Source organism: Sorex fumeus, unplaced genomic scaffold, assembly GCF_029834395.1.
Source record: "Sorex fumeus unplaced genomic scaffold, SorFum_2.1 ptg000051l, whole genome shotgun sequence".
NCBI classification, from domain to species: Eukaryota; Metazoa; Chordata; class Mammalia; order Eulipotyphla; family Soricidae; genus Sorex; species Sorex fumeus.
This window is the reverse complement of record NW_026606108.1, coordinates 33,159,906-33,182,774: the sequence shown is the minus strand read 5'-3', so window position 1 is coordinate 33,182,774 and position 22,869 is coordinate 33,159,906. Positions and strand designations below refer to the sequence as shown.

The 22,869-nt window shown below is 51.4% G+C and overlaps 1 protein-coding gene across 1 annotated transcript in view; it reads left to right on the top strand.

The window, feature by feature from the left end:
• Nucleotides 1–22,869, top strand: part of FSTL4 (follistatin like 4) — a 304,947-nt gene that overhangs the window by 145,709 nt on the left and 136,369 nt on the right. The window contains exon 4 of the mRNA XM_056124385.1: nucleotides 16,540–16,779. Within this exon, the coding sequence (XP_055980360.1) occupies nucleotides 16,540–16,779 (240 nt within the window). The remainder of the gene's footprint in view (nucleotides 1–16,539; nucleotides 16,780–22,869) is intronic.

The following is a 22,869-nucleotide window of genomic DNA, read 5'->3' as shown; positions in this document are numbered from 1 at the left end:
AACCTTTCTCAGATTCTCTGAGTGCATCCCAAATTGTCACCTGGTCTCAGGACTGTATTTCTCTCATCATAACATGATTCTTTCATTTGGTTCCTGTCATGGTCCCCACTGGGTCCCCTCAGGAAGCCACAGGCCCCACCTGGCTCCTATCTGCACTGACGTTTTGAACTGCTCGAATGTCCAATGCACTGGAACTACCTCCTGACCCAGATCTGGGTGCCCCTCCTTGAAATCTTGGGGGCAGACACTTCCTTTGATGGAGCCACAAGACCATTCACCTCCAGCCTTCACCCTACTCCTATGCAGGGGAGGGGTGGAGGTCTTTGCCCTCCAGCAAGTGGCACCATCTGGTGGCAGGTGGCTGAGTATGTGTGACCCCAGCCCTGTTCCTGCCTCCCCATGTCCCTCCTGCCCACCTCAGCACCACCACACACACTCACTCAGCCTGGGTCCATTCAAAGTACTCATGGCATGCCCCATCAGTTCTCAGGGCTGGTCATCCTGCTCACTCAGACCTCTTCATCCTGCCCCATGTGGGACCCCTTGACCTCAGAAAAGCACTATTTCGGGGGACTCAGTCTTCTCTAACCCCTACAATCCTGGGCCCGGCCACCAGCCCCTCCCGTACCTCTAGCTGCTCACTCCAGCTGGAATCCATTGTCACAGAGCCCTTTTTCACTGCCACCACCTAGCCTGCAGTTTGCCACTCCCCCACTCCCCCATCTCTCTCCATCTCTCCATCTCTTCATCTTTCTTCATCTAATCCTCTCTGCCACCACCACCATGACTGCTTTCCATCAGAAAGCCGTCAGGAACCACCTGTTGGTCTCTGCAGAAAGTCTGTCTCCCTTGGGTTCAAGGCCACCTTCTCTAGGTTCAAGGGCATCTTCCCCCTCCAAGGACAATTTCCCTAAATTGCAGTAGAAATTAAGAGCATTCCTGCCTCTAAGGTTCCCCTCGGGGACCCCTGTGTGCACTGGCAGGAACGGCGAGGATGACTGAGGTGGCAAGGCTCAGAAGTCCCCACGGGAAGGAAGGGATGGCCGCTCCCACCTCTGAAATCTAAGCAGGCCAGCCTGCCCGAGGTGCTGCCTGAGCGGGTCTGGACTGAAGTTTCTGCTGATGCACAGCACAGTGGGAAATGCCAGGAGGCCCGGGATCGGGCAGCTGCGTCGAGCAGCGCTGAGTCCCATCAAGTGTACAGGCCAGTGTGCCGGCCCCCGCCTGTGGCGACGGACTCATCTTTCTCCCTTCACTGTCCCCAGACTGCAGAGGAAACTGAGGCTGGAGCTGGCCTGGGCCCTGTGCAGCTCCTCACCCCGTGCCCCCCGCAGCCCCGTCCAGAACAGTGACTGGGGTCCCAGGAGCCCGGGCCTGGTTTCTAAGCATTACTAACTCAGAGCACGCGAAGAGAAAAGGAATTTAACAAGAGTTACTTTTAGAGTTGCTTCAAGGAGTTTGTTAAACAGCACTTTCATATTAAACACGTTTTCTGAGGCAGAGGTGGAATTGTTAAATTTCACAAATTTCCCCCACGTGCTAATTGCCTAAGAATAGCCTCTCTCTCTCTCTCTCTCTCTCTCTCTCTCTCTCTCTCTCTCTCTCTCTCTCTCTCTCTGAGCCCAGAGACTTCAAACTCTTGTACTTCCCCGTCTCCCTTCTTTACCCCTCTCCTTTGCACCAGGTGCCCCAGCCACTTGACTTCCTCCACCTGGAAATGCAGTTCCTTAGCAGCCCATTTCAGTGCAGTTAAATCATCTTTTTATTCCTCCCCCAAACCTGATCCTCCCCACCTCTGTTCAGTGCCATGATCAGGCTTTCCCCACCTGGTCAGCTCCATCCTCTCCTGCCATCCCTGCCTGAAGAGGCACATAGTCCCCTGACCCCCTCGCCCATTCCTGTCACCTCCCACACTGGTCCCCACCACTGCTTCTCCTGCCTCCACTCTCTGCCTTCCCTCGCTGATCAGCCAGGGTGCTTTTTTTTTTTTTTTTTTTTTTTTTTTTTAGTGAAACACCATGAGGTACAGTTGTAGACTTACAAATTTTTGTGCTTGGGTTTCAGTTATACAATCAGGGTGCTTTTTCAGAGCAGATCCCATAGAGTGCTTTCTGCGACTTGCCTCACGGCTGAGGACACGCTCCTGCTCTCCAGCAGCCCTGCACACTCTTCCCCGTCTCTCCCTGCCCCTGCCCTGTCCTTACAGCCCCTCTCCTCTCTCCTCCCTTCCTGCCCACCTCACACTCTTCCTTGAAGAAGAGCTGTAGCCCCACCCCAGGGACTGGGCCGTGGTCTGTCCTCCAGGCCTCTCTGACGGGTTGCTTCGCCTCCCTGAAGACTTCCTCACTGTCTGCTCTTCTGTGCAGCAAAACCCCTTCGCGCCTCCTCCCCTTCTCTCAGCCTCTGTCTTCCTGGCTTGCTTGTGGCCTGCCCCTCTCCCACACTCTTATCTAAGCCCGTATGAGGGTATAGTCTCCACACAGCCGGGAGTGCTCACTAAGTCCTTCACTGAAGGAAGTGAAGCTTCCATCTTGTTCTTGTTTTGTTTGGTGTTTAAGGCAATGTATCTTTTCTTTTTCTTCTGCGTTTTCCATTTTCTTCTTCTCTTTGGTACTGAGCAGTTTGATTCAGGATTGTCTCTGTAGTTTCCGTGTGTGTGTGTGTGTGTGTGTGTGTGTGTGTGTGTGTGTGTGTGTGTGGTATGTTACTGGGATTCACTGGTCTTTTGGGGTTGATGGCTTTCATTTGTCTTGCACAGAAAGAAATTTTTGCCCATATTGTTTCAAATATCCCCTCTTCCCTGTTATTTCTCTGTTCTTCTCAAACACCAGGTCCAGGCATTGCCTTCTGGACCATTGACTAATGATCTGCTCCAGTTTTTGTTTGTTATTTTTTTCATTCTTTTTCTTCCCTGGCATCAGCATGGGCCTGGTTTTTCGGACTAAGGAAACTTTGCGTTCTGCAGTGTGTGTTTCGGGCACACATCAACAGTCACAAGAGTGGATGCTGTGGTCATCAGCACCCATGAGTCTGTCCTGGCCCTCCACCAGCCCCATGTCCCCTGGACATGCTTCTTGCATCTACCCTTCTGCCTCTTCTGTGGGAATCAGCAGTTCATCTGATAGTCCAAAAGTTGGCTTCATTTGTCCCTTCATTATTGTTTACTTATACTTGACTTATCGATTCTATTCCCTGCTGTGTCTCCTCAGCTCCTGGTCTTATTAAAGTTTGTTTTATAAATCTTTTAGTTCAGGTGTTAGCTATTGGGGCTTTATTCAGAGCTTCTCCTCCTCCTCCAAATTTGGTTTACATTCCTTTGTGGCTAGCCTACAACTTTTAAAAAGATATGAATTGTAGCTTACCTGGGGTTTTCTTATCGTTTTAATGAGAAAAACAGTAATTTTCCAACTTCTCCATCTAGCCAGAAGCGAATTCCACCTTTGAAATTTTAGAGGCCCTATTTCCCCCCATGCTATTGGAAAATTACAAAAACCAAACAGAAAATGAGCTTACATCCTTTGGCCAGAGACCCCAGTGAGGTTTTGCTACCTGTGGGTCAGGTCTTGCAGAGACAGAGAGATCCATGTCTGCTCACAGTCACCTTCCTCACACCAGTGTAGGGCACGCACAAGGACACTAAGTTGAGAATGTGGGGCAGGACTGTTCCCCCCTCCGCCCACCCCCCCATCCCACACTTGCAGTTGTGCTGTGCTTGTCTCCTCCCAGTAGGTGGGGACAGGTGTCATTGCTGGTCCTTTGAGCTTTGATCTCTGGAACACAGAGAAATGCGACAGCTTTCTTCACTGTCATGATGTTCCGTTTCCCCTTAGAACCCATAAATGTTTCATGATGCAATGCTTTGAAGCTACATAAACAACTTGTCATCCCCCCCCCCCCCCACTGCCCCCTACTGTTAATCTTTCTTGCTTTTTTTGCTGGTTTGGTTTTGTTTGAGGACCACACCCAAACAGAGCTTAGAGGGTACTCCTAACTTGGAAGCTCCAGAGTCGCTCCTGGCAGTGCTTGGGAGCCATATGGTGTGGGGAGACGCACCCAGGCCCCTGAATATACATTCGGCCCCTTAAACCATCTCTGTAGCCTGCTTTGTTTGGAGTTTTTGCCGGAATTAACTAATACTATGATAATGAACAAACGAAAATTTTCTTTTCTTCCAACTTCAAAACTTTCAACTTTCCGATTGCATTCATCTGGGGAATATAAAGTAACAAAGTATGAGATTAATACCCAAGAATAGCTGAGATCAGCACCAGGAGGATTACTCCATAACTTAGAGGCCAGCCGGGTATCCTAGAGGAAAGGGCAGTTCAGATAGGGAAGGGAGCACCAAATAAAGGATGTTTGGAGGATCCTCCCAGGAGGGGAGATGCATGTCGAAAGTAGACTATGGACTGAACATGTTTGCCACTCAGTGCCTCTTTTGCAGACCACAACACCCAAAAGGAGAGAGAGAACACAGGGGATTGCCCTGCCACAGAGACAGGGGGGATGGGGGGATGGGGGTGGGGGGATATTATCCATGGTGGTGGAAAATGGGCACTGGTGGAGGGATGGGTATCTGATCATTGTATAATCGAAACCCAAGCACAAAAAATTGTAAATCTACAACTGTAAAAAAAAATAAAATAAAGGGGAAAAAATTAAAAAAAAAAAACTTTCAACTTTCCATTATCAATCTTCCCATTCTTCCCATCTTATTCCAATGTTGAAATCCTACTATTAGAGTTTTCTCTTTTCCCATATACTTGCTTACTCTTTAAAAATCAGCATGGGTCCCTGGTGTTCTGTTGGTCCCATGGGGTATTATCTATTATCAGTATTTATTCTCAGGCTCAGTATGTCCCAGCCTTGGCTGGTGGCAGGCTCATCCGCTGGCTCCTGTGTGCATTTGCTCAGTCCCATGAGCTATAAAAATGTCGCTGGTGTTTTTGGGATAATCTTTTCTTTCCTTGCTTCTGCCCTGTGGCAAGCTGCGTCTTCAAGGAACCCCAATTCTCTTGAGTGGCGAATTACAGGTAGAAACCAAGACATCAGGGGCCAGAGAGATAATACAGGGGTAGGGTGCTTGCCTAATAGTCAAACCAGGTTCGATTTCCTGCATCCAATGCCCTGAGCACCACCAGGAATAATTGTAGTGCAGAGCTAGGAGTAACCCCTGAGCACTGTCAACAGTTGTGTGCCCTTCCCACCTCCACCCCCAACCCACCAAAGAAAGGAAACCAAGGTGTCATTGTTAACCGGGCTTCTTGCCACTTGGATTTTGCAGTTCCTCTGGGGGAAGCTTGAGTGTGTATGCATGGGTGTATGCATCAGTATCACTGTGCCTTGTGCACCCTGGGCTTGTTCCTCCATCTCCCCTTCATATCTATAATGCTCAGCTTCCGTGCTGTCCTCAGTGTGCTCACTTCTGCGTCCCCTTCAGTGGAGAAGCAGCAACTCACTGCCAGTCCCAGCCCCACCTTGCTGCCAGCAAGGCCACTGTCCCCTGGGTCCCTGCCCTGGGCTGGGGTGGGCCCACTTGGCTACCTACCACTGGGCTCTTCTGCCTTCCTCTTTCTTTCTGAAGATGAAACATTGTCAGACATTTTTCTTGTTGCAATAAAAATAAAGCCATTGTGTATAGAGCTGAGATAAGAAGTCTGGTCTGTTTTAGATCATTTTATTTGGGGCTGATAAAGAAGACTTTGGGGTTTTTCTGTTTGTTCGTTCGTTTGTTTTGCTTTTTTGATGTCTCACCTGGTGATAAGACTTTGGTTTTTGATGTCATCTAATGAGTTCGTTCTGCCCAGGCTCTGGGTGGGACTATGGCAGGAGGGGAGAAGTTTCCCCTCTTCTGATGCCACAGAGAGCAGGCCTTTGGGCTTCGGCAGAGCCGAGCGATGATGGCCTGGAGCTGAGATAGCACCCAGGCGGGGTTGCAGCCAGCGCAGTGCTGAGAACAGGCTCTGCTCGCTCAGCACTGCACCAAGCTCAGTGCACTGTTGTATTCCTTGTCGCAGAGGAAGTTTCAGGGGCCAGGTCTGACCTCGCATTTGTCCCCAGCCACCTCTGTGTCCCAAGCGAGGACTCACACTCCACTGCTACTTTCCCAGTGGGAAAAAGCCCGGGATGTATGGGCATCAGGGACAGAGGCCTGATTTCTTGGTGGCATCTGTGTCATGGTCTCCCCACTAGGCCCCATGAATACACTTTCCTTTATTAGTTAAGTCCCAAGTGACAGAAAAAATGTAAATGTGCTCAAACCATGTGAGTGGACTAAGGGGAATTCAGATTGGTTGTCTGACCATGCCTGGCCTCCACTCTGCAGATGAAGCTCTTCTCAGCTTCTCTCCAAAGGGTTGAAGACATGGCAGGAGAGGTGGGGGAGAGGAGGGTGATGGGGGGAGCAGTAATATCCCTGTGCTTCTTTCAGAATGTGCTTAATTGTTGGATTCTATTTTTGAAAATCATAATCTGACTTTTGCCTCTGGTAGAGTGGTAGATAAATATGTCTTAAGTCCTTTATTGATGTGCTGGCAAGAAAACCAGGAACTCTGGGGATCTAAACCAGCAGGTGAAAGAAGTAGGGGTCCAGAGAGGCAGAGCAGACACAAGCACAGCTTTTTCTTGAGGATTTTGCCAAATGGGGTGATCTTCAACTCAGGTTTGCACATCCCGCAGGATTCAAGGGTGTTGCAAAGTCTCAGCTGTCAGTTTAACCTCAGAGTGGTGGAGGCCTTGGGGCCTGCTAAAAGAGAAGTTACTTTTTTTAATTTAAGTATCTCAAAATGCAGTGAGAGAAGCACCATATAAGAATTAGGATATACAGGAACTGGAGCGATAGCACAGTGGGTAGGGCATTTGCCTTGCACGTGGCTGACCCAGGTTCTATTGATTCCCAGATTTCCATATGGTCCCCTGAGCACCGCCAGGAGTAATTCCTGAGTGCATAAGCCAGGAGTAACCCCCAAGCACAGCTGGGTGTGACCCAAAAATTTTTTTAAAAAGGATATACAGAAAAATGGCACAGAATATGAAATACAGACTATATATATGCACGCACACATGCATGCCTCTGTGTGTGTGTATGTGTTTAGGGCCACACCTGGCAGTGTTCAGGGCTTACTTCTGGCTCTGCACTCAGGGATCACTTCTGGCAGGGCTCTGGGGGCTATATATGGTGCAGGATGTTGAACCCAAGTAAGCTACATGCAAGGCAATGCTCTACGCATATTACTGTATCTCTGACCCCAAAGATAAAATATTAAGAGGCTATACAAATGAGTAATCATCTTTGTGAAGGACTAACTAGAACTTCTAAAAATTAAGAAAAACTTTTTGAGAGTAGGTTAGAAAGCACTAAAGAGAAAGTTCAAGAGCAGGATGTTGTCTTTGAAGGAACTGCACAGAATTCAGCACAGATAAACAAAGATGGGGGGGGGGCGGTGTGAACATGGGGAGGGCAGGAACGGGCCCGTGTAACATATATCTAATCGGAACGCCCAGATGGGAATCAGGGTACAGAGGCAAAAATGCCAGGGAGATGTTTAAGAATTGCTGAAAAACATGAATCCTCACTCTGAGGAAAGCCAATAAATTTCAAGCAAAGTGAATCAAAGAAAAAATGCATATTTCCATCATGGAGAAATTGCAGAAAACCAAAGGAAAAAATCTTACAGAGAGAAGAGCTTATCCAGGGAGAAAAGCGGTGCTACATACAAAGCAATACAGCAGTGACGGGCTCGCCTCTCTCCGACAATGGATGCCAGAGCCAGGGACGGTGCTCAGAGTTGAGAAGGAGCATCTGTGAACACTGGAAATCCTTTATCCAGCACAAAAAAGCCTTTGAATCAGACTAAAGCAGACACCTTAGACAAACATAACTGAGAATTTGAGATCTGAACAGGAATCGTGGTGAATAAAAGCAGAATATATGCCATTGCCATGCATTTAGGTCAAGAATGGAAGGATTGGGGTTCAGATACTTTATGTAAAGGGTGATTGTGTAATCTGACTTAGACTCTGAGTTAATAAGCGTATTTTTTTAAAGTCTAATGGTATCATCAGTAAAAGAATGAAAAATACATTTAATCTTTATATGATTAGAAGTGGAGAGAATGAAGAGGGGGAAACATTCTATCCAAAATAAGGAAACAAAAGGGGGGGGATAAATAGACCTGAGGCATCTAATTAGACCTTCCAGAAGAATAATGATATGTATGGGATTACTGTGAGCAAGAAAAAATGAATCACAGTCTGTACAAAGATGTGGGTAAAATAATATATAGCTTTAAGAGCCAAAGACGTTGAGTCTCCGTTAAATACAGGCAGCGTGAATCATTTATTTACACCAAGTTCTGGAATACCAAAGACACGGAATGGGAGCAGGAGCCCAGGCATCTGGGAACTAGTAGGCTTCCTCTCTTTAAATGCCTGCATAGCTGTTCATTAATTATACTATCACGTTTATGTTCTTCGCCAAGCAAGGAGGTAGTCTTTTACTTCTGTTCATTATTTAACAAGAACAACGTCGGCGTTTATAGTTATTTGGATTCAGTTTTTATGTGGTGTGAAATAGAATCTCCGTGTGATTTTATTCCAGGTAGTTAGCCAAACTCCCTGCACCATTTCTCCCCTGACTGTCTCCTCCCCATGCATGGTCACTCTTGTCCTAGGAATCTTCCTATTCCCCCGACCTACTCTTCTATTTCATTACCAAACCTGTAGTCATTGATCTGTCACTTCCTGAGTCTGCTACTGATTCGATCATAGCTGCATTCTAGTTTGTGCTGGTGACTGGGGATACGTATCCCTTCAAGACTCTTTCCTTGTTTTCTTAGTTATCTGGGGACACTTATTTGTACAAATGAACTTCCTTAAGATCATTTTATCTAATTCCGAAAGGATTGCATTAAATTTGTAAATTTATGGTAATGTCTTCCCACCCAAGACTAAGAAATGTCTTTGCATTTGTTCAAATCTTATTTTATGACCTTCAATAAGATTTTATAGTCTTTTTCATATCAGTCCTGTGGCTTTCTTGTTAAATTTATTCATAAATGTTTTATGGTTTTTGCCATTATTATGAGTGGACTGTTTTTCCCCTTTTCCATTTCTAATTATTTATTGCTAATGAAGGGAAGAATCATTAGTTTGGGCATATTTATCATCTGTCCAACCACCTCATCATAATTCTCTTATAATTCTAGTATATTTTCACTAGAGTCTCTTAGTTTTCTTAGCATGCCAATACAAAATCTGTTTTAAAAGAGAGAGAGAGAGAGAGAGAGAGAGAGAGAGATGCTTCTTAGTTGACTTTTCTAATTTCCAACTATCTCATTTTCTTATCTTATGCTTCTTTTTTCAATAAAAATGATGCTGACCAGGTCCACTGGCTGGCCCCTGATTTTAAACAAAAACAGTTTGTGGTAGTTATTAAGTATGTTTAGGCAGCTTTCCTCTGTTCATTTTCCTCATGGAAGTTTTGCTTTGGAACGAACAGTGTATTTGGGGGTCTTTTGTTTCTGTTCTTGCTCTGAGCCTTGAACAAGTGTCCTCACTCTGCAATAACCCACGTATGCTTCAGTTCCTCTGACTTTCTTTTTGGTTCCCTCCAAGGCCCTCTGCTGGAGTTGGTGATTCCGATTCCATTGTCACTAACTGAAGCTGTCTCCCTTCTCCGGCCCAGCAGTTGTGATTCTGTTATTTCCCACCCTCTGCTCATTGGTGTCTGAGACCAGACACCAAAGCACCCTACAGCAGTAGTGAGGAATGCCTGCAAGGATCCAGTAGCTGACCGAGGCCTGTGTCAAAGTGGACATGGCAAAGGCCCGGTAGAGACTCTGGGAGGAAAGTCCCCCACCCCTACTCTCAAGGCCTCTAGGGCAGGGCACCTTACCGACCCCTCCAGCCTGCCTCCCCAGGCCCCCAGTGCGCCTGGCGGAGACCTCAGCAAGCATGTGCTCAGGAGACTCAGAGGTCGGGAGGGGGATTGAAAGGGAGGAAATGAATTATCTGATATTTTCCTGAGTTTCATATCATCCAGGACATCTAGGTTTTGGTTGCTGTGTTTTGGTTTGGGGGCCACAACCCAGCTGTGCTCTGGGCTTACTCCTGTCTGTGCTCAGGGATCACTCCTGGCAGTGTTTGGGGGACCATATGAGGTGCCGGGGAGCAAACCCAGGTGGGATGCATGCACGGTAAGCACCTTACCTGCTGCACTCTCTCTCCAACCCCGTATGTGTGGTTTTTTTTTTTTTAATTATCCAGCATGTCTGTTTCTGACAAGCAAACCTATGAGAGCAAAGGAAAAATATCTGAGAGGAGAAATTGACAAATCATCTGATTCGAAATACTATATTTTTGTGCTAATATTAGCTGTTTTCATTGAGTTCTAACCCCCACCCCCATCCCCCATCCCCCTTTAAGGGAGCAGAGTCTGTTTTCCCTCCGGGAGACCACAGTCTACCCAGGCTGGCAAGGGGCAGCGCGGGTAGGGCAGGAAAGGGGCGCTGGAAGAGCTAGACATGCCCTCCTGCTCCCAGTCTGGAATAAAGTGGGGAGGGCGCCCCTTGGATCCTACCGAGTCTCCACAATAATAATTGGAGGCAGCCTGAGCCAGAGCGGCCTGCAATCGTTAGTTGGCGGGAAGCAGGAGAGCAGCCGAGTAATGAGGTCTCGGCCAGAGCAGAGAGACCTAGAGAGCTGCTCGGCTTCCTCCTCAGCCCCAGGACTGGGGAGAGAGAGCGGAGGTGGGGGGGGGGGGGGGTGGCCTGGCTGCAGAGAGAGCAGGGCTGCTGGCCAGGACTCACACTGGTGTGAACCCAACAGGGAGGTGAGGGAGGGGGATGTTTGGAGGAAGTGCGCTTAAAATCAAACCACTTTGTAAAAGAAACTCTCCCTGGGGGCCAAACTCCTATTTTCTTCTCATTTTCTTCCCAGGCGGCTTTCCCTCCCCACCAGGTGTCTGAAACTACCCTCCCGAAGCCAGGGCTTGATAGAGGGCAGATGAAGTCAAAAGAAAAAGAGGCAATTGCAACTCGCTTGTCTCTTTAGGTCAGGACATTGAGGTCCAGGTTTTTATCTGCATCCTCGTTTCACAAACATGAGACCAGGTTTCAGTCTCCAGGAGTCTGTCTGAAGTGGCCTCCTGGTGCCACTCAGGCACCCGAGGCTCACGGGGGCACGGCCCTTTCCTGGGTGGAACCCGGTGTCCGCCTTTCCACAGACTCCACTCTACCTGGTCACTGTGGCACTTCATCTGCTTCCTTCAAATCATTCCTTTCTAGGGCCAGAGCAACAGACTAGCAGGTAGGGTGTTGCCTTGCACACAGCTGATCTGGGTTCCATCCCTGACATCCCATCTGGTCCCCCAAACTCGCCAGGAGCAGTTCCTGGGCACAGAGCCAGGAGTAAGCACTGTGCTTTGCCAGGTGTGATCCCAAAACAAAACAAAACAATAAGCAAGCAAACAAAAAATCATCCTTTTCTAGGGGACAGGGATAGGGCATAAATGGTAGAGCATGTCCCTGGTATGTATGCACAAAGTCTTGAGTTCGATACTTGGCATCACCTGCTCTCTCTCCCCCCGGGCACTACCAGGTATGGTCAACACAAGAAAGAAAGAGAAAGAGAAAAGAGAGAGGGAGGGAGGGAGGGAGGGAGGGAGGGAGGGAGGAGAAGAAGGGAAGGAGAGAGAGAGGGAGAGAAGGAAGGAAGAGGGAAGGAGAGGAGAGGAGAAATTGACAAACCATCTGATTCAAAATACTATATTTTTGTGCTAATATTAGCTGTTTTCATTGAGTTCCCACCCCCCACTCCTCTTTAAGAGAATAACCAGGGAACAGAGTCAGTTTTCCCTCTGGTTTGAGGACACATTGAGAGATTGGAATCTACCCAGGCTGGCAAGGGGCAGGGAGGGAAAGGGATGCTGGAAGAACCAAACATGCCCTCCTGCTCCCAGTCTGGAATAAAGTGGGGAGGGCACTACTTGACTCCTTCTTTCCCTCCCTCCCTCCCTCCCTCCCTCTCTCATAAGGGAGGGAGGGAAGGTAGGGAAGGAGGAAGGAAGGAAGGAAGGAAGGAAGGAAGGGAGGGAGGGAGGGAGGGAGGGAGGGAGGGAGGGAGGGAGGGAGGGAGGGAGGGAGGGAGGGCAGAAGGCAGGCTAAACAGAGGCTCTGCTGCCCTCTGTTCACGTCCCGCTGATGGGGGTGTCTGCTGCCCCAGGGTTCAGATTCTCCCCACAGCCGCAGCAAGAGCACTCAGCTGGGAATATGACAGCAGAGCCTCACAGCCAGGTCCCCGCAGCCCTGAGAGCCTCTGGAGTCCTGATGCCCTGCCCAGGGTCCTACCCCAGGCCCTGCTGTGCCTGCTGTTTCCTTTCACAGCTGAGGAGAGCCGAGAGCCCTCCAGCAGCTGGGAAAAGCTGCAGCCAGTGGCTGGGAGCTTGGTTTAGGTGGACAGTGCCAGTGGCAGGCCTCAGGGAGAAAGCTCTAGAAATCCTGAGTCAGGGATCTCCCTGTCCTCCTGCAGCATGGAGAGGTGTCAGTTCAAAGGGCCACCAGAAGGAAGAGCATCACCAGCCTGACCCTGAACGGGGGCCTGGACGTGGCGGGCACCAGGGCAGCTGCCAGTGCAGTTGAGCAGCAGGCTGCGGGCAGGTGGGGAGCCTGGTGCCCCAAGGCAGAGGCCGATCCTTTCTGCATGAGCTCCCTCCGCCTTGCATTGAGAGGCCTTAGAGAGGCCTGCCCCTGCCTCACCTGGGCCTTATGCATCCAGGAAGCCAAACTGATCCTCCCGGGCTGCACCCTGTTCCCCCACCCAGGGTGTCCCCACTGAGCACCCATTATGTCCCAGGCTCTTTGCACAAATCGTCTCATTTTACCCTCGGTTGTGTTCTGTTTTTGGAGACACACCCAGTGGTGCTCAAAGATTTTCTCCCATTGTTGCTGGGGATGGGACCTGGGGCTGCCTCATGCAAAGCTTCTGCTCTGGTGCTTGGAGTTATCTCCACGTGCCTGAGGTCACACAGCTAACAAGGAGGACATGAGACCCAGGGGCATAGACCTGCCCCCCACCAGGACATCCTGAATCCACATTCACACACATTGAACCCCCGACTCTACTCTCAGCTCATCCCCATAACCTCCGTCAGCTCAGGGTGGGATCTCGGCTATCTGTGAGGCTTGGACTTTCCGAGGAAGGACTGACCACCCTTGGCTGGGCAGTTGTGTGGGTGGTGCCTCTGGGCATCTGGGGGTGTTGGGGGGAATATCCCCCCACCCAGGCCACCCATCAGGGCTTCTCCCCCCGCTGAGCAGGGTTGGGGCCTGCAGCTTGCTCAACTCACTATTTACTGTTGATTAAAACCAGACTGGGCAGCGGGGAGGCTTGTTCTCAATAATGAGGCCGACTATTTCCTTCCAGTGGAGAAAATCACCCCCAAGACAATGGTTTTCTACCTGCAGGTCACTGGCAGCCCGAGGGTCACCTGCCCCTCCTCCCGCCCTTTTTCTTTGGGACCCCACACTCCCCCTTTTCCTTTGAACTGGCTTCAAAGGGACCTTCCCCTTGCAGATGAGCAGAGTCAGGCTTCACCGCAGGCTCATTTATACTCTCACAGGTGAGTGCTGTGGCTCTAACTTTCCAAGGAGTCTAATGTGACACTTGTGTTCTTCCTCTGCAGCTAGAAAGGACCTTATCCAAACTCCCTGTCCAGGGACACAGGGTGCTGTGTCGGCCCCAGACCTGGGCTTGGGTTCTGCCCAGAGTTGATCAGTGACGAGCTCCCATTGCTCTCGGGCCGGCCGATTGCAGGGGTGCAGACAGGGACCCCTGGGGAAAAGCTGCATCCAGTCCTGGAGGGGCCTTTAACCTGGCCTTGTGCAAAGGGCGGGATCCCCTGCCACTTTGACTCCCAGAGAACATTCCTCTTTCCTCCCGTATTCAGGAGATTTCACTAGGTGCCGTAGCACCGTGTCTTAGGAGAGGGGATGGGTTTTTAACCTGAGAAACGGCCCCTTGATGGCTGTAAATTAAACCCGTTATATCTTTTGCCCACATCGCAGTCGTCCTGCAGACTCCCTCGGCTGCCTTTCCCACCACTGTTCATGGTGCAGACGGGAGCGGGGCTCACTCTGTTTTCATAACAGGGTGAGAATGGGGAGCTCTGTTTGATGAGGAGTGTGTCTCAGAGGCAGGAACCTGTGTTCTCCCAATCTGTATTCCCCCATGCGGGATTCTGGAGCTACTTTGGCCTTTGTGGCATATAGGATCCCTTGGCAGCCCCAGTCTTAGCCAGTGTTCAGAGCAGTGAAACCAGAGTTCTGGACCAGCATGGCAGTGAACGTGAGTGCCTTCTCAGCCTGCACCCTCCGCTACTGCCTGGGAGCCGTGCCTGCTGGTGCCAAGGACTACCAGCCACACTGTCATTCCCTGCAGTCCAGGTCTGTGGGTGCTTCCAAGGAGAAGGGGTCAGCTGCCTCCTCCCACCCATCCATGCCATGAGCCTCCATATGATGGCCTGGGCTGGGTAAACCCAGCTCTGCAACTCCAGGTTCTGGTGCCGGGACCTGCCTCTACCTTCCAGCTGCCCTCCGACCCCTTGAGAGGTCCCATCTGCAGGGCCTTCTCCCTTCCAGTCCGCAGCCTGCAGTGTGAACCCTGGCACCAGCTTTGACAAGGACTGTGTTTCAGAAAAATACCGGAGCATGCCTGCAGCCACACACACATATACACACACATCCGGGGCCACTTCAGTAAGGCTGAGTCTAGAGCAGAAGTTCTGAGGGATGCCAAGAGGGAGCACTAGGACAGGGCTACCAGAGAGCCAGCGCCCCAAGCAGCTAGGGGAAGGCTGCCTGGCATTTGGGTGGGTGGGCAGGAATGGAGACCTGGAACATTCTCAGTGTCTTGAAACAAAGGCAGCTGGTGGCAACCCTTCCCATCACCGGGGAAGCCAAGTCCATGGTGAGGGCTGGAGAATACTGTCCTGGCCGGCTCAGAAAGTAAACAGGTTCTTTGGGGAACTGTATTCATTTCTTCTAGTTGCCACCAGCACTTTCTAGGCTAACCCTCTTTCCAAGCCCACAGATGAACCCTGCTGAGCATACTCACTCTGGCATCAGCACCGGGTGAAGACCCTTCAGCCCAGCTCCCCCTCGCACCCCAGCCCTGCCGCGCTGTCTCCCTGCAGCGGTCTGAAGCGTGGACGGGTGAGGAGCGGTGCCTGCCAAGGGGCCATGCTGCCTTGCAAACAATTAGCGAAGTGGATAAAGGAGATCCACACGCCCACTTAGGATCTGCACTTTTACACAACCCATAGATATTCTGACCTTCTGGTTTATTATGATTCAGGAAGAAGTCAATATTTCTTAGCTTGCCAAGGCTGGAGGAATTTAAATGAGTTATTGAGTCCAGCAGTTAATCTACCAATAACTGATTCCCTCCCTTTCAGATCTATAATGATGAAAAGCAGACTGAACCAGAAACAAGGAAAGGAAGTCATTCCCCCACCCCCAATCCCCTGCCAACCCCCTCCGCAGATATTTTGATCCCATGGGGGAGCAGCTGGGGTTCAAAGTTTAGTCTTAACTACCAGGGCCATTCTGTCTTGCTGAGCATTTTGAAGGCGATTTAATTAAAACTTTAATCAAAGACTTCTGTGGCCATGAAAATCTGCATGCTTGTTTTAATTATTTGTATTTTGATGTCCCTCTGAAATCTACATTTCCTATCATCATTAATGTCACATGGCACTCTTCCAAGTCTCCAGATCCTATGATGGCATGTTTGGAGGTGGTAGTGGCCTTCTCTCCAGCCCTTCTTAGCAGTAAGGCACTCTGCCAGGTGCCCTGTCTCCTTTGGTGGGCAAGATCTGGACCTGAGATTTTTATGGGTACAGGGGATGAGGCAGACTTGCAACCTATATCAGTGTAGTGTCTGCGAGGCCAAGGTTCGCTCCACCTCGACCCAGCATGGCTTTGTGCTTGGAAAGACTGGGCAGAGGTGAGGAGAGGGGCTGCTGGTTCTGCTAAGGATGTGTGCCGCAGAAGAAAAGGTTCCTGGGCTGCCCTTTCCACTCGGAACCCTTGATCCCACTTTCTCCTCATGCCCTCGCCCCCATGATGGCTCCTGAATGCCTCTCATCTTAGACCAGAGCCCCCCATCCCCCTTCTCAACTCTCTAAGACCCTGGCACCACACCTGGGGTGGGCACAATGAGACTTGGCCACCTCTGTGTACCCCACCTATTTACTGCTCCATCCCAGAACAGGCAGGGCTCATGTCTGAGGAGTTTGGAGGAGCAGCATGGCCACAACACTGCTCTTGGCACCCATGGTGCACCCCAGTTGGAGGGACAGAACTCCTCCCCACCCCCAACACACACACACACACACACACACACACACACACACACACACACACACACAGCCCCGGGTCTCAGTTTCATGAGCCAACAGCTGTGCGTGCAGCGAGCTGAGAGAGCAGCCACCATGTTCCTGCCCCAGTGACCCGCTGTGTTTGTGTGTTTGTGTGCCTGCAGGCTTCGACCTTGGGCTGCCGACCACCTGCGGGAAGCTCTGTGGCCGAGGGAGCAGCTGCGTGCGCAGCCAAGAGACCGGCCGGCCCGAGTGCCGCTGTCTGCAGACCTGCCGGCCCAGCTACGTGCCCGTGTGTGGCTCCGACGGCAGGTTCTATGAGAACCACTGTGAGCTGCACCGCACTGCCTGCCTGCAGGGTAGGAAGATCTGGGCGGCGCGCAGCAGGGACTGCTTCCTCAAAGGTAGGGCCCGCGGGGACTGTGCCCAGGAAGGAGGGCCGGGGAGAGCAGGCACGGAGCCTGTGTGGGCGCGGGGATGCTGGGGATGCACTGCTGCTGTCCAGAGGCCCTTTGGGGATGCATAACTGAGGGGCACCCTGGAAGCATTGGTGGGCAGCAGACACAGACCCTGCCAGCTCCCTCACACAGGGTGGGCCCTCAGTGAGGGCATCGCTGCCCTGTCTGACAGTCTCATCCATCAGGAGGCCAGGCTGGGCACAGATTGTGGTCCCAGGGCACCATCCCCAGGGGTGGGGTGCAGTTATGATACTGTGAGAGCATCGCCCCTGTGCAGTCAGGGGTTGAGGGGGAGGGGTTAAAGGGCTCCTGGTCTGTGCAGGGGCTGAGTCAGCAGAGAGGAAGAGCTTCCCCTGCCCCTCTTGCTCCTGTGCATTTGGGAGCTCTCCACGCCTCACCCAGTGCATCATGTGAAGAGGAGGCCCTGTGGCACCTACGGAAACCCCTGCATTGGGAGTCCTGTGCTGAAGCATTCCACTATGCAGCCCCCGTGGAAATGCTTGTGGTCCCAGAGCCACATGGCCTGACCACAGTGAGGACATGCATGAGGCATGAGGGCTGGGGAGCAGATGGCAGAGGGGTGTTGGGGGAGGCATCCGAGTGCAGCGGCCAAGGTTCAAGGCCTGATAGGGGCATCAAGATAGTGAAAAAAAAAAAAAAAGCAAATCTGAGCCTGCTGCCCCAAGGGTCCAGCTCCAGCCTCACTCTGACAGGCCTTCCTCCCCACCCCCCCCAACATCCACCCAGGCCACCTCACCCACATCAGGGCCCCTCTCACCCCGGTGGGCTGCAGAGGTGGGGTTGGGGGTGAGCTCTGGAAGGTCCTGGCCCCCCAGATGGCCATGGTCAGGGTGATGGTGCAGAGGGCATCAAAGCACACAAGGCATTCTGTGGGCGTGATGCCGATGAGCCCGAAGTCAGTGGCTGGTGTGAGTGCCCTTCACCTCCTGCATGTGGGGGCACAAGCCTGCTTGCTCTGGCTTTCTTGACTGTGTTGAATTTCATAGACTCACACTCGGTTCTACACTTTCCGACACTCCCCCAAGATGCATCCATCCAAGGGGTTTTATTTCTGCATCCCTCCCCATCTGTTATTCAAGCAGCATTTCTCATCTTAGGCGAGAGAACAAACCGCCACCGCAACCTGCGGGTGTGAGGGCTGATGTGTGTGTGTGTGTGTGTGTGTGTGTGTGTGTGTGTGTGTGTGTGTGTAAGGGGGGTTTCTGGAGAGGCTGGGGGCTAGCAGATTAGAGCTTGATGCTGCGTCAAGCTGATGGAATTTTATCTGCTGAAGCTGCCTGACTCACTGAGTGTTTCACAGATTCTGTGAATTCCCACGTGCTCCGTGTGGTACAGCCACTGTCTGATGATTTCTCATTGGGGGGAGACCTGGGGTGGCAGCCCTGCATCTCCTCTTTCTGGACACCTCGTTTCACCTCCCAGGGTCCTTTCCTGGGCTGTAAATGGGGCAGTTGGCTGCACGCACCTGCTCTCCAGCTGTAGAGAGCATCCAGGGCCATGCTGCTCTGAGAACATTCAGCCCATGGCTCTGCAAGGTGGCATGGGAGTGGGTGCTGATGGTATCATCATCCTCACAGGTTGAACCCAGAGCAGCCTCAGGCCTGCTGCAGAGACACATACTATAGAGGGAGCCCAGTAGCAGGAGCAGGGACCCTGCCCGGAAACGGGTAGAGGACCTGGAAGATGCTGGGCCTCTGGCCCAGATGCTGACCTGCAGGTACCCCCTGAAGCTGGGGCATCCCATCCTGCAGCAGGTGCTGGGAAGAAAGGAGGGAGTGAAGATTAACTCCCGTGGGGTGCACCAGGGCCAGAGAATACTCAGTGCCATTGTGAGCTCCCAGTGACCATGGGACATATATTCCCAATTTTCAGGGAGTCTTGGACACAAGAAAATGAAAAATACCCAATGTTTATCCTATGCCAGAAAAATTGTAAAATCATCCAGCTTCTCTTTTCTCTTCCTGCCAAACTTTACAAAGAGAAGTTAGCTATGGCTTCATTCTCTGGGCCTTCATCTGTGCCCCTTGCCCACTCCCACCTCCAGTGAAGTCACTGTCCACACAACCCTAATGGGGCTGGAAGGATGGGGTGCCCTCTGGAGTGTGTCCCCTAAGCCAGAGCCCTGCCCCTGGGAGCGGGGGGGTGGGGTCTCCTGAGCCTGGGGACACAGCCCCCTACCCCATGTCTGCTAGGAACAAGAGGCCACAGGCTAAGCCCCATTTACAAGAAAAGTTCTGGTGCCACATTCCGGTTGCTATGGTGATGGGATTTCTCGTGAATGCAGAATAAAGCACAGTATCACGGAGGATCAGTAACATGTAAGGAGACCAGAATGGAACTAAAGCATCACTTCAGCTCATACCTGGGGGCTTCATGCCAGTCCTCACCAAGGCCTTGCCCGAGGGGAGTGAGGTGTCATATTTTTCCTCCTGGCGTCACTATTTGATTACTCAGTGCCAAGAAGCCCCTGAGAGAGTGGGGACAGCAAGAGACACGTCTTGTAACCTGCGACTTCTCCAGTGCCTGGTTCAACGTCCCCACATGGCACAGCCTTTCTCGTTGTGGTCTTGTTGGTGCTTTGGAAATCATTTTTCTGACTCGGTTTTGAATCCACGCTTTATCTCCTGCGCTGTTTGGGAAGACAAGCCTGCCTGTCAGCAATCACTCACTGAGCTGGGGCCGTATTAGCCCAGATGATACCATGTCATAGCTGGGCAGTTTTCCAAACAAACCATGAAATTATGGAAGAAAGGAGCTGGGCAGAGGCTGAGCTCAAGGCAGGCCCTGGGCTTCCCGTAGTGTTTGTAGATGCAGTTTGTCCTTCCAGGAGGATTTCCCAGACTCATGGGCCCAAAGGAAATCATTTCCATCTTTGAAAACAAACAAAAAAAGGCATACATGAAGAATGTATGGACAGATAAACAAATCTAAACACAGAAATTAAAAGCCTGCCTTTTATTTTTTTTAAAATGCCAGCCCAATTAAAAACATCAAGAAGATGTATTTTTATTGAGGTAGCGTTGGTTTGCAAGACCATAAATATTTATGTTGTAGGGTTACATTGTCCCATACCATACCCTCCAACAAAGCACAAGTACCCCTCCCCCACCATCTGCAGACACCCACCAAGTCTAAGGGTGTTTGCTTCGGGCATTGTCTGTCCTCTTGCTTTTTTTTTTTTTAATATCCGATGGATGAGTGAGTCCATCCAGTATTTCTCTCTTTCCTTCTGACTTACTTCACTTGCCAGGATTCGCCTTCTAGTTACAGGCATGTGATAGCAGAAGACAAGATTTCATTTTATCATCTAGCTGAGGCATAGTCCATTGTGTGTGTAGACCACAGTTCCTTTATCTGCTCATCTGTTATTAGTCATTTGGGTTGTTTCCAGCTTTTTCCTAGTGCCTGTAGTGCTGCTGTGAACTTAGGTGCATGAGTATCCTTTTGAGTCTGTGAAAAATTCAACAGTTTGCTGCAGGTGAGCAGAGCAGAGAGATCTTGCTGCCAACCGGATTTATTTTTTATTTTCTTTTAAGTATTTCTTAGTTATTGCTTTGTGCCTTATTTCTTTAGGAGGAAAGTTAAGTCTCACTGACTGGGCACGTCCATACTTGGTGGAACACCAATCACAGTGCCAGCATGCACCCCCATCTGTGGTAGATTAGTGGGTGCAGGAGAACTGGGGTCAGGAGGCCCGAGTGCTCTCGTCACTCTGTTGGCATATGACCAGAGGGATTGTCACTGGACTGGGGCACTGAGCTGCAACTTCCAAGGAATCATCCTGGGATCATTTGTGGGGGCTACCACAGGCTCTTGTCTCTGCACCTTGCTTACTCATGCTGTACGTGGGAATGGTCCTTAAATGGGCAGCCTCTTTCAGGGTCGTGAGGAGGTACCAGCAGCACCAGGCACACGGGAACACTCCACTCAGAGCCCTGTGGACCAGCTCTGAGCATGTGTCAGCTGGCAGCTCCACACCAGCTCACTCGGGGTGAGGCTCTGCCATGGCCGACACCAGGGGTGTCTCAGGGGCAGATGCAAGCATGTGTAGGCCACACTGCCAGCTCTCCTGGGAGCCCGAGTTCATAGGGATGCCGCTGCATGACCTCCAGAGAGTTTCAGGAGGGGCTGGGCTTGGTCACCTGGTTGTCATATTTAGATCTCTTTCCCCAGAAAACTTGCCCTTTTTGCTCTTTGGAATGAGGTGCTGGCTGATTCAGGGATCACCCAGTGGGTTGGAAGAGAAGTCAGAAAACAGACCCTGATTTGGAATCTAAAGGAAGTTTCTGGATGCATGTGTGGCACTGGGGAACTGTCAGCTGAGCAAAGGAGGGAATCCAGCTGCCCGAGGATGAGAAAAGGCTAGGAAGAGACACACCAGGTGCACCTAGAAGGGCTTGTTGGGAGGCAAGGAAGGAAGGGGTGAAGTTCTGAAGACTCCAGGTGAGTCATTGGTACCATGAGACACCCAATGGGGCACGGGGGCACTTGTGGGTAAAACAGATAAGTGGTCAGTGCAAGTAAGACAGCCGGTTGAGCTCAGGCCTGGGGGGGTACCAGGTAAGCTAGTCCTACTTTAGTTGTGGGGAGGGAAATATAGAATACTTTGCAGAATTGCTGCCATCCCTGTGCAGGGCCATGCCGAGCCTTCTGGAAGTTTCCGGTTTTAGTGTCTGTGCTGCCATAGCCAACATTAAGCTAGGTCCTCTTTTCCTGGTCCCCTTTTGGGGACTCCGAGGCCCAGAGAGGGCTGGGGCCTGCCTTAGGCACTGCCACCGCAGTCTCAGTTTGGGGGCTGTCCCACCGGCAGATTCTCTCGCCCTGTCCTGACCCTGGAGACTGCTGCAGAAAAATGGTTTAGAGCTGAAGAACTGCAGGCTGGGAAGCCTGCAGGGCAGCCGCAGAAGCCTTGCCAGGGAAACCACAGAGGCTTGCAGCCTCCCAGGATCCCCAGACACTCTCCACTCTGAAGAAGGGGCTGGAAAGTCAGAGGAGGCAGTGGGAAGGGTCCCTTCCCACCTGGCCTGGCTGCTGGCCCAGCTCCTGCTCTCTCGCCAAACCATCTCGCAGTCACCTTGTCCTTGCCACCCTGCTCTGTCCTGCCTCTCCTGCCCTCTGCACCACCTCTGCCTTTGCTGTGAGTTCCAGGGGCCATTTGCCACCATGTCACTCAGCTTTGCTGACGTGGCTGGAGCCGAGACTGGGCAGGGACTGCAGCTGCCAGTGTGACGGAGAGGCCAGGCCCAGGCTTGTGCGTTTGACAGCCAAAGAGCATTGGCTCCAGTTCCCAGCACCCCAACTCTGTGGGCCATCAGGAGGGGCTGCTCTAGCCAGAGACACCGCCACAACCTCCAGGACCAGGAGAGTCTACGGGACTTCTTCCTGCCTGGACCCCTTCCCCTGGTCCTTCTAGAGGCCTCAGGGTAGGTGGCTGGGGTGACTAGGGAGGGGACGAGACCCCCAGTGCAGCTGCCATCCTGACTCACAGCTCACAGTCCCTCCGGATCATGGAAACACGTGGTTTCAATCAAGTACTGAGCCCTCTGAATATGTTCTTTAGGTTTAGTGCCAGGAAAGGCCTCGGCGTGAGCCCCCAGCAAACCTGCGAGAACATTATCAGTTCAGCACTGTGCCGCACTCCCCAGAACCCGCCCCACACTTTGGATGAATTAATTACATTCCAGTAATTAAAATGTGCTAATCAGTTATTGAACTGAGAAAGCCTCACGCTGCATGGATGTCGCATCTGGACCTCAGCCAGCGTGCCCCACCCCCACGTTCCCTCCTCCTCTCACAGCACCCCCTCACACAGTCCTCATTGCTCAGGCTCTCTCACCCCAAACCCAAAGTTCTCCTCAACCTTAATGGTCCCATTCTTCCAACCAGCACCTCCAGCCGGCTGCCAGCCCCGCCCCTTCGCAGGCTCCGCCCCTTTCCCTGCTGTCCCTCCTCCTGACTTTTCCCACTATTTCCTCTTTCCATTCCACCCCTCCTAGGTTGCAGCTTGGTTTCAGT